General features: G+C 36.3%; 10 protein-coding genes across 10 annotated transcripts in view; 8 read left to right on the top strand and 2 right to left on the bottom strand. All coding sequences in view use genetic code 6, as the record gives it.

The window, feature by feature from the left end:
- Positions 1-4,305, bottom strand: part of SS50377_28772 (uncharacterized protein) — a gene marked incomplete at both ends in the record, with an annotated part of 5,241 nt that extends 936 nt beyond the window's left edge. The window contains one exon of the mRNA XM_067912526.1: positions 1-4,305. This exon is cut by the window's left edge and continues 936 nt beyond it. Coding sequence (XP_067760142.1) covers positions 1-4,305 — 4,305 coding nt within the window.
- A 742-nt stretch (positions 4,306-5,047) lies between these two features.
- On the top strand, positions 5,048-5,509 carry SS50377_28771 (uncharacterized protein; the record flags this gene model as incomplete). Its single annotated transcript, XM_067912525.1, has 1 exon — positions 5,048-5,509. The coding sequence occupies one exon, from the start codon at positions 5,048-5,050 to the stop codon at positions 5,507-5,509; it is 462 nt and encodes a 153-aa protein (XP_067760141.1).
- A 295-nt stretch (positions 5,510-5,804) lies between these two features.
- SS50377_28770 (uncharacterized protein) lies at positions 5,805-6,182 on the top strand (the record flags this gene model as incomplete). The annotated part of the gene is made up of 1 exon (XM_067912524.1): positions 5,805-6,182. One exon carries the CDS (start codon positions 5,805-5,807, stop codon positions 6,180-6,182), a length of 378 nt encoding a protein of 125 aa, XP_067760140.1.
- Positions 6,183-6,501: 319 nt separating this feature from the next.
- On the top strand, positions 6,502-6,855 carry SS50377_28769 (uncharacterized protein; the record flags this gene model as incomplete). The annotated part of the gene is made up of 1 exon (XM_067912523.1): positions 6,502-6,855. The coding sequence occupies one exon, from the start codon at positions 6,502-6,504 to the stop codon at positions 6,853-6,855; it is 354 nt and encodes a 117-aa protein (XP_067760139.1).
- A 209-nt stretch (positions 6,856-7,064) lies between these two features.
- On the top strand, positions 7,065-7,526 carry SS50377_28768 (uncharacterized protein; the record flags this gene model as incomplete). The annotated part of the gene is made up of 1 exon (XM_067912522.1): positions 7,065-7,526. One exon carries the CDS (start codon positions 7,065-7,067, stop codon positions 7,524-7,526), a length of 462 nt encoding a protein of 153 aa, XP_067760138.1.
- A 319-nt stretch (positions 7,527-7,845) lies between these two features.
- Positions 7,846-8,199, top strand: SS50377_28767 (uncharacterized protein; the record flags this gene model as incomplete). Its single annotated transcript, XM_067912521.1, has 1 exon — positions 7,846-8,199. One exon carries the CDS (start codon positions 7,846-7,848, stop codon positions 8,197-8,199), a length of 354 nt encoding a protein of 117 aa, XP_067760137.1.
- Positions 8,200-8,408: 209 nt separating this feature from the next.
- SS50377_28766 (uncharacterized protein) lies at positions 8,409-8,870 on the top strand (the record flags this gene model as incomplete). Its single annotated transcript, XM_067912520.1, has 1 exon — positions 8,409-8,870. One exon carries the CDS (start codon positions 8,409-8,411, stop codon positions 8,868-8,870), a length of 462 nt encoding a protein of 153 aa, XP_067760136.1.
- Positions 8,871-9,165: 295 nt separating this feature from the next.
- On the top strand, positions 9,166-9,543 carry SS50377_28765 (uncharacterized protein; the record flags this gene model as incomplete). The annotated part of the gene is made up of 1 exon (XM_067912519.1): positions 9,166-9,543. One exon carries the CDS (start codon positions 9,166-9,168, stop codon positions 9,541-9,543), a length of 378 nt encoding a protein of 125 aa, XP_067760135.1.
- A 229-nt stretch (positions 9,544-9,772) lies between these two features.
- On the top strand, positions 9,773-10,315 carry SS50377_28764 (uncharacterized protein; the record flags this gene model as incomplete). The annotated part of the gene is made up of 1 exon (XM_067912518.1): positions 9,773-10,315. One exon carries the CDS (start codon positions 9,773-9,775, stop codon positions 10,313-10,315), a length of 543 nt encoding a protein of 180 aa, XP_067760134.1.
- Positions 10,316-13,930: 3,615 nt separating this feature from the next.
- Positions 13,931-14,182, bottom strand: SS50377_28763 (uncharacterized protein; the record flags this gene model as incomplete). Its single annotated transcript, XM_067912517.1, has 1 exon — positions 13,931-14,182. The coding sequence occupies one exon, from the start codon at positions 14,180-14,182 to the stop codon at positions 13,931-13,933; it is 252 nt and encodes an 83-aa protein (XP_067760133.1).
- Positions 14,183-15,000: the final 818 nt, after the last annotated feature.

Here is a 15,000-nt window from a genome sequence, read left to right as displayed (position 1 = left end):
CTTTAAATCTAAATTCACCGTCTACTTCGGTAAGATAAAACCTTATGGCACATACTAATGCAAAATGGAAGTTCCCCTCACACTACAAAGTTTATCAATAGTTAAGGTGGAATCCTTGGCTTCCACACTAAATTTCTCACGTATCGCATCATACTTAGTAGCACAATCTCTCTTCTCATCGATAAGCAAAAGGTATTAATAGTCATTATCTTTGAAAATATTTATCATTATATTTTAGTCATCTAAGGCTGCAAATATCTCAGTATAATCCAACTTGGGGTTCTTTATTTTGAAAACCTAGCACTGCATCTTGTCTTCAAACTTGGGTGGTACGTTTTGCTTAGGCAGTCTTTCCTTGGTCTACTGGTCTAATACAAACTGCTCAGACTTGTCCTTTATTTCTAATAACTAGGTTGCTCCTTCCTTATCAAGCCCAATCTGCAATACATTATTAAGCGTGAACGCTTTAATCTTTTTGGCCAACACTTCTGGGATATGGTGACCACACTCTATCGGAAGCACTTGGCAGCCATCTATGGTCTCCAGACTGAGGTCAGGGTACCCGTGGAACGTGACGATGAAGTCAAATATTTTGTGCCTTGCTTTGTCCAAACTATCCGTAAAGCACATCTTCTTGTCGAAAGGGATCACGATAATTAGCATAGGGCCTGTTTATTTGTCTTTTAAATTTACATATGCTTCATCCTGAGTTTTAGGTAGTTAACTCTCTTATGGTGGTGGTGTGCTGCCAACATCAGTCTGAGCTCCACCATCCTACTCCACAATGGCTTCTTTGGCGGAGGGTTCTTCCTTTTTTGTGGTACTTTCTGGTTAGACTGGTAGCCTCTAACGCAGCAACTGAAAAGTTTCGTTCGCAGCTGCTACCGAATCTTTCAGCACCTATTCATATATAGAAATAGATGATTTTTTATTAAAATTTTAGAACGCGTAGTCAAAGGTGGGGTTTAGGAACATAAACTTATGCGGCACGGACGTTCTTCTCAGCAAACTAAAAACACTCTCGCTTTTCTCGGAATCAATACTTCCACCATGCAAGTATTAGACGTAGACATGCCCAGTGTCCACTTACTTCATAATCAGGGAAATGTTCATAATTAGGATTTCCGACTGCCATGTGAGCTTCGCCATGAACAGGATAACCTGCATAAATTCAAGCAACACGCTTCTCTAGAAGAACTTAGACAGTTGTTATAGTGTAGCTTAAGCCTCTGCTTCATCTATCTATGAGGTTGAATACTACTCTATGAATGCAAGCATGAGCTAATAGTTCAAAACGGAGACCACCTCGTAGTTCAGAGTCGACGATGCAATGCAGCTGATATTATAATTTTGATTATTTTTTAGCAAATTAAAATGAGCATATCCTTTTGTGAGCTAAAATTTATCCTTTTTCTCAGCACCTTTGTGTATGATAATATTATTATAGGTTTAGGTGAGGCTATCAAACTGATACATAGTTTGCTCTGGAATTAACTTTTTACCTTCTACACAAAAACTGACTACATGCCTGCTGGTTGCATTGAAATTTAATATTTTTTACTTATGCTAAAACCATATAGACGGACACACCGAGGAGCACATGAACTGCATCTCAACCGACTTCTCCGTCATCATCGAGTACAGTAGTGATACCAAAATTGGGGTGTCTTTAGCAAATGTCTTGACTGATTATTCTACATTATTAATAGAATCCTTATAACTTTTGTCATCCACTACCATCCGACGCTGTTCGTACTGCAAGCTAGACAGCAATGACGCGTGAGGCTGAACATATCCTAATATTTAAGTATTAATGTAGTGCAACCAACCTCTACTTAACATGGTATTGTAGCAAAATTAATTGAGAGTAAGGCAATTGATGATGGCAAGATCTGTTCCAGCCATTATAACAGTAAAATAGTCAAAATTAGGCATTTCGTATTTAGTACTGTATTATTCCGACATTTTTGGCAGTTTTAGAATCATCTGTTATAGATCTTAATGTAAATCATCTGTATTTGTATTCATAAAATATTTACATATTAAAGACTGGACTGAAGAAGACCAATATTATTTTAGCATGCCCTGCTAACTTATAGGGAAAGCATTCTCTCTAGTAGTTTTTTCTTCTTTTTTATCCTTAGATAACTTGTCATCCACTTAGCTATGTTCAATTTTCTTAAATGCAATAATTGAAAATGCTTTCCAAAATGATGTTTCGACCCCTCTGGGGTTAAATAATTAAAGAATAAACTTGAAGAAATCCACTTCAAAATCTTCGTAGTACTGTCCTCGATTCCTGTAAGACGCCATTCCCGAAAATAATATTTTTCTAAAATCTGTTCTGTTCCCAGTATTCAGTATCTGCGGTGAGTGAACGACTAGCTCGTCGAGAAGGTCGTAATCATCAATCTCGAGGTGAAGGTGCTCCATCGCTATGAGAATATACTCTGATTTTCCTAGTATGTTATTAAGAGATTTAAAATATTCCACTATAATTTCTTAGTTGGCGTGTATAGTATCGAATCTCTAATCTGCAGTTTGTGATTAAACACTGGTTATAATGTTTTCAACAGTTTGGTACAAGCTAATATCCTAGTATTCATATTTTAGCTTCCCACTAATTCGATCCAGTTTCCTTTTTACAGCTAAAAGTAAGTCAGTGTTCAGAAGCTGTTAAATAACATTGATAGCTAAATGATATTTGGTATTTCTGATATTTCCTAATCTACCTATCTACCAAAATTTTGCATTATCCAATGTGCTTTGTATCTCTAGATACTAATCTTTACCTAACTTTATCAGCTTCTCTTCATAATGTTTGAACAACAACTGACACAACTTAACGCATTTCGAAAATTTCTCCTTCTATGACTGCAAGCACTCATCTACCAAAATGATAGGGTGTTTCAATTATATATTATTTCGCTTTTGTTATTTAAGTAATACTTAGTCTATATCATTTATAATATTTGCAGTATCTATAATGAAAAAAGAAGCTAGTTTTAGTTAATCGAATTGCAACTATATAGAATTATCGTATTTTAGCTTTTGAACTAATTACAAGTTGCCCTGAATTTTGTTAATAAATATAATCATAGTCTAGTAAATAAAAGACATCTAGTCTATGCTTTCCAACTGAAAGGTATGGAATTTACAAACATCAGCAAGTACTTTTTCTTTGTAATTTTTTAAATTCTGTAACTCGAATATATTTTTATACTGATCAACTAGTTGCTCGTGAAATGAGTGTGTCCTGTACTTATATAGAGGTTAGTCATCAGATCCTTTCTTATTGAGCAAAATTGGAACATTTCCCTTCAGGAGGTGGAAAAAGTACTGCGTGTAGAGAGCTACGCTTTTCCCAGACCTGGAACTCTGGCTTATGACAGCATTCGTAAGAGTTTCGTAAAAATCATTGTTAACCAACGAGAATAGTGCAAAATACTCCGCCTTGAAGAGGTAGGACACGTGGCAGAGCTGCTGGAACATGAACAGGCAGATCCCGGTCCCGATAAAGTGGATAGGTAGTTGGAACAGATTCATAACTTTAAATTTATCTGGTAATACTTGTTCGTTATAAACAATATTGGACAATTCGAATATTTTTCTTAAAATAGAATGCTTAAGATCCTATGCTGATGCAACTTCAGCTTTCTAAAAAATTTGAACAAATCTGTCAGTATATAACTGATATGCAGAAAATCCAAAAACTAATGGCAATATTAACGGGTACTTTTCTGTATGCTGGTATTAGATTGCAGCTAACTAGATCAGTATTAAATTTTCATGGAAAGCACACTTGTTTATACCTTCTGGTTATAGAATCGTCAATGTGTCGAAGCTATCATAAAATGAAATATATTGTAAATCGTACTAATTGATCTCTGCTAGATAAAGATCTAAATCTGGTGTTTAATTTTCCCCTTTATGGTCTTTATATATCTTAATTGATTTGGTCTTAAGTCCCATTTGGGCAGCTACAATTCCAATATTATTCCAGAAGTAAAGATCCTCATACGCAAAAAATTTATGTTTTTATACTAGCTATATAGTACAGTTTGGTATAATTTTTTTTAACTTTTTGTATAGTAGCACTATTTATACAGCACAAAGTTGTTCTTTAGTACTAACATTGGCGCACAGAATATATTTCTATTCACTATCAAGCTAGATAGATTAACTAATTTCGTTATCTCTTATAGTAAATTTAAGCTTTTTAATCTTTTTATTAATTATTACATTATAACCCTAGTCAACTGAATATGGAAGAGCTTTAAACTCAATAGATAAACCTGATGACATTTAAGGAGTTAAAGAGGTAAGATGTAAAATAGGGTATTATTATATAAAATACTTTGCTATCCTTTGAAAACTTTATGTATTTTTATTATATATTAATAAATAGTATGATTAATGAATGTTAAGTATTTTACGAAACAAAAAGTATCAAATAAACTAATGTAGTTTTTCTATCTGTATTTGAGCGCTAGTAAGGAATTAACAATATACAATACTACTTAACTATCACGCATTATTAGTAAATATAGGAGTTTCCTAAAAATACATTAGCTCATCCGCTATGCATGATCCCACGCATCCCTATCGTTACTAGATGCAATAAGTATCATCTTCTGCTGATTTCGCTTCTCTTCAGTAAAACTCATCCTAGCGAGTCGTCGTTACCATTTAAAACTCATCTATCCCTAGGCTTCGGTGTTAATAAACATACCAAGTGAGACTGCAGGCTATCATTTTTGATAGATTATGCATCATCCGGGTATTAAAGATAGAATACAAACAGTCTTCGGCATAGCCTGTGCTTGCATTACTAGTAAGAATAGCCTTCTTAGTGATACCTTGCACCTGGGCTCATAGGTGAATATATATTAGTAAGTATAGTAGTATATTATATAAGTACAATAGTATATGCTAAATATCCTTATAAGCACCACTCCCAATGCATATATACTACTAAACTCCATTTAAGATATTACTATATATACTATAGTATTGTATAGTCATCGAGCACTATGCAGTACCACTCATGCCTACCTTGGTGTTATCTATGGAACTACTTGGGGTCCAGTACTAGTGGTACCCACTTCAGTAGCAGCCAGCTATGCCAAATATGAAGGTTAAGCCATTATACACTATGCCAACAGCATCGACTCAGGCTCGTAGCACCAAAATGTGGAAGGCCTAAGCTAGCATAAGGTCAGTCCTGTTCTTAATAAATTACGGTATTGCTACCTCGCTGGGTCCTGACCACCAGCTAGCGCCATCTCGTCACCCTGATAGCCACACTCTCGCTGGCCTCGCTTTGGTAAAACTCATCCTACGAGGCATCGTTACCATTTAAAACTCATCCATCCCTATGCTTCTGTCTTAAGCAGCATACCGAGTGAGACTGCAGAATTTCATGTTTGATAGATTATGCATCATCCTGGTATTAAAGATATAATACAATCAGTCTTCGGCACAACCTGTGCTTGTACTCTGCTAGTGAGAATAGCCTTATTAGGCTACTGTGTACCTGGGCTCATAAGTGAATATATATTAGTAAGCATAGTAGTATATTATATAAATACAATAGTAATATACTAAATATCCTTATAGGCACCACTCCCAATGCATATATACTACTAAACTCCATTTAAGATATTACTATATATACTATAGTATTGTATTGTCATCGAGCACTATCCCAGTACCACTCACGCCTACCGTGGTGCTGTCTATGGAAATACTTGGGGTACCAGTACTAGTGGTACCCACTTCACTAGCAGGCAGCTGTGCCAAATATGAAGGTTAAGCCATTATTCAGTATGCCAACAGCCGCAACTCAGGCTCGTAGCACCAAAATGTGGAAGGCCTAAGCTAGCATAAGGTCAGTCCTGTTCTTAATAAATTACGGTATTGCTACCTCGCTGGGTCCTGACCACCAGCTAGCGCCATCTCGTCACCCTGATAGCCACACTCTCGCTGACCTCGCTTTGGTAAAACTCATCCTACGAGGCATCGTTACCATTTAAAACTCATCCATCCCTATGCTTCTGTCTTAAGCAGCATACCGAGTGAGACTGCAGAATTTCATGTTTGATAGATTATGCATCATCCTGGTATTAAAGATATAATACAATCAGTCTTCGGCACAACCTGTGCTTGTACTCTGCTAGTGAGAATAGCCTTATTAGGCTACTGTGTACCTGGGCTCATAAGTGAATATATATTAGTAAGCATAGTAGTATATTATATAAATACAATAGTAATATACTAAATATCCTTATAGGCACCACTCCCAATGCATATATACTACTAAACTCCATTTAAGATATTACTATATATACTATAGTATTGTATTGTCATCGAGCACTATCCCAGTACCACTCACGCCTACCGTGGTGCTGTCTATGGAAATACTTGGGGTACCAGTACTAGTGGTACCCACTTCACTAGCAGGCAGCTGTGCCAAATATGAAGGTTAAGCCATTATTCAGTATGCCAACAGCCGCAACTCAGGCTCGTAGCACCAAAATGTGGAAGGCCTAAGCTAGCATAAGGTCAGTCCTGTTCTTAATAAATTACGGTATTGCTACCTCGCTGGGTCCTGACCACCAGCTAGCGCCATCTCGTCACCCTGATAGCCACACTCTCGCTGACCTCGCTTTGGTAAAACTCATCCTACGAGGCATCGTTACCATTTAAAACTCATCCATCCCTATGCTTCTGTCTTAAGCAGCATACCGAGTGAGACTGCAGAATTTCATGTTTGATAGATTATGCATCATCCTGGTATTAAAGATATAATACAATCAGTCTTCGGCACAACCTGTGCTTGTACTCTGCTAGTGAGAATAGCCTTATTAGGCTACTGTGTACCTGGGCTCATAAGTGAATATATATTAGTAAGCATAGTAGTATATTATATAAATACAATAGTAATATACTAAATATCCTTATAGGCACCACTCCCAATGCATATATACTACTAAACTCCATTTAAGATATTACTATATATACTATAGTATTGTATAGTCATCGAGCACTATGCAGTACCACTCATGCCTACCTTGGTGTTATCTATGGAACTACTTGGGGTCCAGTACTAGTGGTACCCACTTCAGTAGCAGGCAGTTATGCCAAATCTTACGACTAAACCATTATTCACTATGCCAACAGCATCGACTCAGGCTCGTAGCACCAAAATTTGGAGGTCCTAAGCTAGCATAAGGTCAGTCCTGTTCTTAATAAATTATGATATTGCTACCTCGCTGGGTCCTGACCACCAGCTAGCGCTATCTCGTCACCCTGATAGCCACACTCTCGCTGACCTCGCTTTGGCAAAACTCATCCTGCGAGTCGTCGTTACCATCTAACATTAATCCATCCCTATGCTTCTGTCTTAATAAACATACCGAGTGAGACTGCAGAGTATCATGTTTGATAGATTATGCATCATCCTGGTATTAAAGATATAATACAATCAGTCTTCGGCACAACCTGTGCTTGTACTCTGCTAGTGAGAATAGCCTTATTAGGCTACTGTGTACCTGGGCTCATAAGTGAATATATATTAGTAAGCATAGTAGTATATTATATAAATACAATAGTAATATACTAAATATCCTTATAGGCACCACTCCCAATGCATATATACTACTAAACTCCATTTAAGATATTACTATATATACTATAGTATTGTATTGTCATCGAGCACTATCCCAGTACCACTCACGCCTACCGTGGTGCTGTCTATGGAAATACTTGGGGTACCAGTACTAGTGGTACCCACTTCACTAGCAGGCAGCTGTGCCAAATATGAAGGTTAAGCCATTATTCAGTATGCCAACAGCCGCAACTCAGGCTCGTAGCACCAAAATGTGGAAGGCCTAAGCTAGCATAAGGTCAGTCCTGTTCTTAATAAATTACGGTATTGCTACCTCGCTGGGTCCTGACCACCAGCTAGCGCCATCTCGTCACCCTGATAGCCACACTCTCGCTGACCTCGCTTTGGTAAAACTCATCCTACGAGGCATCGTTACCATTTAAAACTCATCCATCCCTATGCTTCTGTCTTAAGCAGCATACCGAGTGAGACTGCAGAATTTCATGTTTGATAGATTATGCATCATCCTGGTATTAAAGATATAATACAATCAGTCTTCGGCACAACCTGTGCTTGTACTCTGCTAGTGAGAATAGCCTTATTAGGCTACTGTGTACCTGGGCTCATAAGTGAATATATATTAGTAAGCATAGTAGTATATTATATAAATACAATAGTAATATACTAAATATCCTTATAGGCACCACTCCCAATGCATATATACTACTAAACTCCATTTAAGATATTACTATATATACTATAGTATTGTATAGTCATCGAGCACTATGCAGTACCACTCATGCCTACCTTGGTGTTATCTATGGAACTACTTGGGGTCCAGTACTAGTGGTACCCACTTCAGTAGCAGCCAGCTATGCCAAATATGAAGGTTAAGCCATTATACACTATGCCAACAGCATCGACTCAGGCTCGTAGCACCAAAATGTGGAAGGCCTAAGCTAGCATAAGGTCAGTCCTGTTCTTAATAAATTACGGTATTGCTACCTCGCTGGGTCCTGACCACCAGCTAGCGCCATCTCGTCACCCTGATAGCCACACTCTCGCTGGCCTCGCTTTGGTAAAACTCATCCTACGAGGCATCGTTACCATTTAAAACTCATCCATCCCTATGCTTCTGTCTTAAGCAGCATACCGAGTGAGACTGCAGAATTTCATGTTTGATAGATTATGCATCATCCTGGTATTAAAGATATAATACAATCAGTCTTCGGCACAACCTGTGCTTGTACTCTGCTAGTGAGAATAGCCTTATTAGGCTACTGTGTACCTGGGCTCATAAGTGAATATATATTAGTAAGCATAGTAGTATATTATATAAATACAATAGTAATATACTAAATATCCTTATAGGCACCACTCCCAATGCATATATACTACTAAACTCCATTTAAGATATTACTATATATACTATAGTATTGTATTGTCATCGAGCACTATCCCAGTACCACTCACGCCTACCGTGGTGCTGTCTATGGAAATACTTGGGGTACCAGTACTAGTGGTACCCACTTCACTAGCAGGCAGCTGTGCCAAATATGAAGGTTAAGCCATTATTCAGTATGCCAACAGCCGCAACTCAGGCTCGTAGCACCAAAATGTGGAAGGCCTAAGCTAGCATAAGGTCAGTCCTGTTCTTAATAAATTACGGTATTGCTACCTCGCTGGGTCCTGACCACCAGCTAGCGCCATCTCGTCACCCTGATAGCCACACTCTCGCTGACCTCGCTTTGGTAAAACTCATCCTACGAGGCATCGTTACCATTTAAAACTCATCCATCCCTATGCTTCTGTCTTAAGCAGCATACCGAGTGAGACTGCAGAATTTCATGTTTGATAGATTATGCATCATCCTGGTATTAAAGATATAATACAATCAGTCTTCGGCACAACCTGTGCTTGTACTCTGCTAGTGAGAATAGCCTTATTAGGCTACTGTGTACCTGGGCTCATAAGTGAATATATATTAGTAAGCATAGTAGTATATTATATAATACAATAGTAATATACTAAATATCCTTATAGGCACCACTCCCAATGCATATATACTACTAAACTCCATTTAAGATATTACTATATATACTATAGTATTGTATAGTCATCGAGCACTATGCCAGTACCACTCACGCCTACCTTGGTGTATCTATGGAACTACTTGGGGTCCAGTACTAGTGGTACCCACTTCAGTAGCAGGCAGTTATGCCAAATCTTACGACTAAACCATTATTCACTATGCCAACAGCATCGACTCAGGCTCGTAGCACCAAAATTTGGAGGTCCTAAGCTAGCATAAGGTCAGTCCTGTTCTTAATAAATTATGTATTGCTACCTCGCTGGGGCCTGACCACCAGCTAGCGCTATCTCCTCACCCCTAATAACCACATTTTCGCAGGCCCTCTTCGCCCCCAAATCTCTAGATTTCGTGCAGCTCATGCAACTTCGTCCCTAATAAATTCCCTTCAGTGTAAACTTCGCTCTCGCGCTCTCGAGATTCCATGCAGTTATGGACCAAATTTCCGCGAAATTCACGAATCTATCAACCTTAAATCGGTGCAATCGGCGATTTTGCAGAATTAAAAACCGTACCGTTTGGGACATCTTGACGATGCTGCTTTTAAACTTCTGAGGATCGGTTTGCAGGGTGCTTTGCATTTACTCTTGGCGGTATCAGGCATGATGAAATAGTGATAAATGGAGTTATGATAGGTACATTCGATATGTAGTGGATAGGATTAGCCAAATGGTGTTGTGAATTGTCTGGGGAGCATCTTCAACGCATTTTGAAGGAATGCATTTTATTAAATTTAATGTATAATAAAATATGAAATCTCGATTTTTAAAGCGCTTCCGCTATCGATGGGAGGCTGCGACATTTAAGGCTTTAAAATTACTGCTCTGATAATTAAAATTATATTATATGATATTTATAAAAATATGCATAGCTAGTGTTATTATATAGGGAAACTCAAAGTATGCATATGAGCAGATTTAGTTATATTTATATTTACTTGTGTAGGTTTTGTTTACTGATATACTATATTAGTATTTAATATATATTGCAAATATATAGCATTATTTTAGATCAAAAATTCAGGTTAAAACTAATTAGTTCTAAATATTGATATTCTTATAATTCATAGCATATTTTGGACTCAAAACCAGAATCTTATATCCTATGGAATGCATTAGCAACAATTTAGTGCATAGTGCTAGGGATAAATTTGATACTGTGCAGGATTAGTTAAGTTAAATACATCATGCAGATCATGTCTAATACTGAGTAAACGATATTTATCTAAACTAGTATTGTAATTATTACCAACTGCATCGAAATATACTAATTATGGGTAAGCTTTTAAATCTATTTTGTATTTAGTTTCTGTATGCAGCTAATTACCTACTGTGCGCCTTGCTAATATATTATATATCTGCATAGTTATAAAATACATAATTAGTAAAATAAGCGCTCTAGCAGCCCAAGATATCAGGATCACTCCTCTCAAATACATAGAGCCTTAAAGCCACACGAATAATATATTTAGTAAGATCTCTTTACATCTTTGGCGAATCTCACATCCTGAGCACCTACTGATACATCTTGCACAAATAATTTCACTTGCTTTTAGTATTGTTACTCTGATTCGCTCTGCTAACTCCTATCTACTAAAATAATAGTATATCATACACTATCATGGATGTTCCAAGCCAGAGAAAGGATATACTAGATCGTGCTAGGTCAGCTTTTGGCAACAGGCCCCTATTTTTTTCAAAACATAATTAACAGGAGGTTATTAGTTAGGATCAATTAAAAGGGATTATTGCTAGCGGAGGCAAAACGAAGGACAGTAACCTCCCATTGGGCTACTGATCCCTAAGAGGACCATGGTAATCGTAACTAAACCCTGGTAATGATAATCTATCTGAAATTTCATCTTTTAAAAGTAATGTAATTTATAAAGTTCAATATTGACATACTATATAAATATTACTTATTATAAAATTTTAACAGATTTTAGAAATGATAAAGTACCATTGCAAATAATAAACTATAAATATTTTAAATTGGTTTATTAAGATTCACATATCGTATCAATAATTAATATCACATCCTTCCTGAAGTTGAATATAAGATGTTTTATGATTAGTTTAAATTACCATTCGATGAGTATACTACTGATCCAACAGTAAAAATTAAATTTGAATGCATGTTTCAGCTATTAAACAAAGATAGATTTAGATTACAAAAAAACATAATTATTAAAAGATATCTTACAAGTGAACTTAATTCAGCTAAGTTCTTTAGATACTTAAATACAGTTTATATAAAGTCAAATTAATGTGATGAAACCATTAGTATCTTAATATCTAAAAGTTTAATGCTGTAGCCTTTGAATCGATATATATTTGTTTGGAAAGATATGACAACAGAACTAATTAATTATCATTTAATATTTTAAACTAAACTGAAAGTAAAAGAGTTGCATCACAAGCAGAAGTTTAACAAGAATCAGTTTATATCTTTTGTAGTTTTTGCTAAAGTGACATTCATTCATTTAATTTATTATTATTTTTGCTTCAATTAAATATATGGAGTACAATATACAATCAGACGAAATTCAATTTTTGATATAAAAACAAAAAAAATACTCGGACGCAACCGTCCGGATCCCAGGAGGTCTAAATTGAAATAATGGTTATGGTTATTTTGGACTTATGGGTTCAGCAGGAACAGTCAAAACGTATTCAATGAATAAAATAAATTAAGCATATTAGATTAAAGTAAACTATCAAAGTATAATTTAGATGACCCTTATTTAAACAATGAGCTATAACTCATACATTCTTCTTAAGTCCAACTATCGATTGTGATTAAACTTATTAAAATCAAAAACCAAAGACAATAGAATTAATATACCATTTGTTGATTCGAATGGAAGGACTTCAAAATAAAAGTTATTAATGTTATGTCAAGAATTATAGAAAATGAAAACCATTATAAATCTATCATTGATAACATAAGATTAGATACGAACTACTTTAAAAGATAAAGAAATTAAAAAATGGAGATCAAAAACTATTCTTTCAAGTTTTTAAAAACATACTTTCACAATTCGAATGGGTAAAGCAATAGTATTAAGAATGTTTAGTTTTATAGAAAGATTGCTTAGGTGATGATGTTGATTAGTATATGTAGTTGCTGTATGAATAAATTGGATTGCGTTATAATAAATATTAGATACGAATATAAAAATAGTTTTATTATTAGATGACATGAGTGGAAGTTCAGTATTTCAAACTACAACTGAATCTGATTTCTATAAACTAATTATTTAAAGAAGATATCTTGGAATTTGGGGGACCATTTCATGTTTGCATTCTATTAAGAAATTGTATGGACCTTTTAGATAGTTGTTTACAACTTTCTTGTTAATGAACGGTCTCAAGGAAGAACATATAAAAGATATCTTTAAGGATATTGGAAGGATAACAAGTTAAGAATTCGAATAAAATAGTTTATTGAATTGTATGATAGATCCATTGATTATTTTGGAAACGACTATTCGAAGAGAGGCTAATTCAAATATAGTTTTTTATATATAATTATTTAACCAGACCCAATGATCTTTATAAACTTTGATAAGCAAGTTAAGTGAATATCTGTTAATTTTTATCTATATTTAAAAGATAGTACCTTCATTTTTTAACCAAAGAAATGGTGAAGTTCATAAACGCAAAACTGCTGATTGAAGAAAAAGAGATGACCTAGCTTTCATCGAATTAGTAATAAATAATGAACTCATAAAGATAAATAAGAAAGCTAGTACTAAATAGAAATTTGAAAGTAATAACGTATGTAGCAAAGTTGAATAAATAAGATTGCTTAATAAAGATAGAGAAGTAATAGTTGTACTACCTTAAGAAATTGAATAATGAACTATTATTATACTCCTGATGTACTTCGCACTAAGCAATACTATAGCAAGTTTTAATAATTAATAAGATTGAAACATATCACTTTGGCTCATACTATAAACAAATCTAATATTTATTAACTAAAGATGAAGTGAAAACTATTTAAAATATTTAACCAGCTTCAAGAGAACTATATTTCTGATCCAAAAGGATCCAAACAAAAAAAACAAAAGATCAAGTTCAGGAAAATACGAGTAGCCAGGGTTTAGAAAATCATTCTGACGAAATTTTCTGTTACTGAAAATTGAGTTCGTCACATCGGAATCTATTAAGTTAAACAATAATCAAAGAAAAGAATTCTAATGACATTAGAAGAGAACGAATGAATCATCACTTTACTAAACTGACTGCATACTCAACTAATTCATCGCATGATATTTTCCCATAAAGCTCACTGCACTCAACACCTCCAATTTTTTTTGAGAATTATTCCTCCAATAACGGTTATACACTGGGATTTGCCAGCTAAACTGCATACAAGGCTCCACAGACATGTGACGGTGCATTCCCACCGCCTGCATATTTTACGATATTCGTTAATGAAGGATTTACCTTTTCGGAGACTTTCTGAGCACAGTTCATTTTTCAAGATATATACAAAATATAGCAAAACACGTTTTACGAATAAACATTTACACAATATTATACATTAATTCTTATATATTATCCCCTGCCACATTTGAAAAATGCTTTCCCTGTCATACGAGATCTCGGAATCCAGTACTACGATTTTCGTAGCATTCGCGCTGCCCCCACAGTTGTTGCCAACAGATATTGAGATCACGCTCACAGACTCCTAACTTCGCTGATCGCGCCCTCGCACCAGCTCGTGCTGGACTTCGCGCACCGCGTTTCGCCCAAAAACTCGGTATGCAGGGCCAAGAAGCAGCAGCTGGGGCTCGAGATCCAGAAGGAGGTGGACGGGAGCTGGGGCGAAATCCTCCGGCACCTCGCGCAGAGCGAGCAGCCCGCGGTCAGAAACGTTGCGTTACAACGCCTGCACAGATGACGTGCCACTCGATGAAAGCAAGGAGACGCAAGATACCAATTGGAAGCTGATGTTCACCTGGGCCTTCCGCGCTCTGGAGCGAACGGTGCTGAAATATCTCGACTGGTGCTACTGCAGCGTACGGCCACGATACTCGGAAAAGCGGACCTGGTGCTAGAAAATAGCACACGTTGGTAGTGAATTCTGGCGCAGTGCATTCACGGCGGCTTCGGGTTCTGCAAGTGCAAGCAGGAGCTCACGGGCCAGAGTATGCGGAGCTGCTCGAGGCGGACTGCCTTCAGTCGAATTCGAGCATTCTTATGCACTCGTTCGTGTTTCAGTGCACAGAAACTGGCAGCGGGTACACAATTTCGACCGTCACGAGGGGCCTCTGTGTGCGGCACTTCTCGGC

Source organism: Spironucleus salmonicida (genome assembly GCF_000497125.1).
Source record: "Spironucleus salmonicida strain ATCC 50377 chromosome Unknown tig00000032, whole genome shotgun sequence".
Classification (NCBI taxonomy): Eukaryota; Fornicata; order Diplomonadida; family Hexamitidae; genus Spironucleus; species Spironucleus salmonicida.
This window is presented reverse-complemented; position numbering and strand designations above follow the sequence as displayed.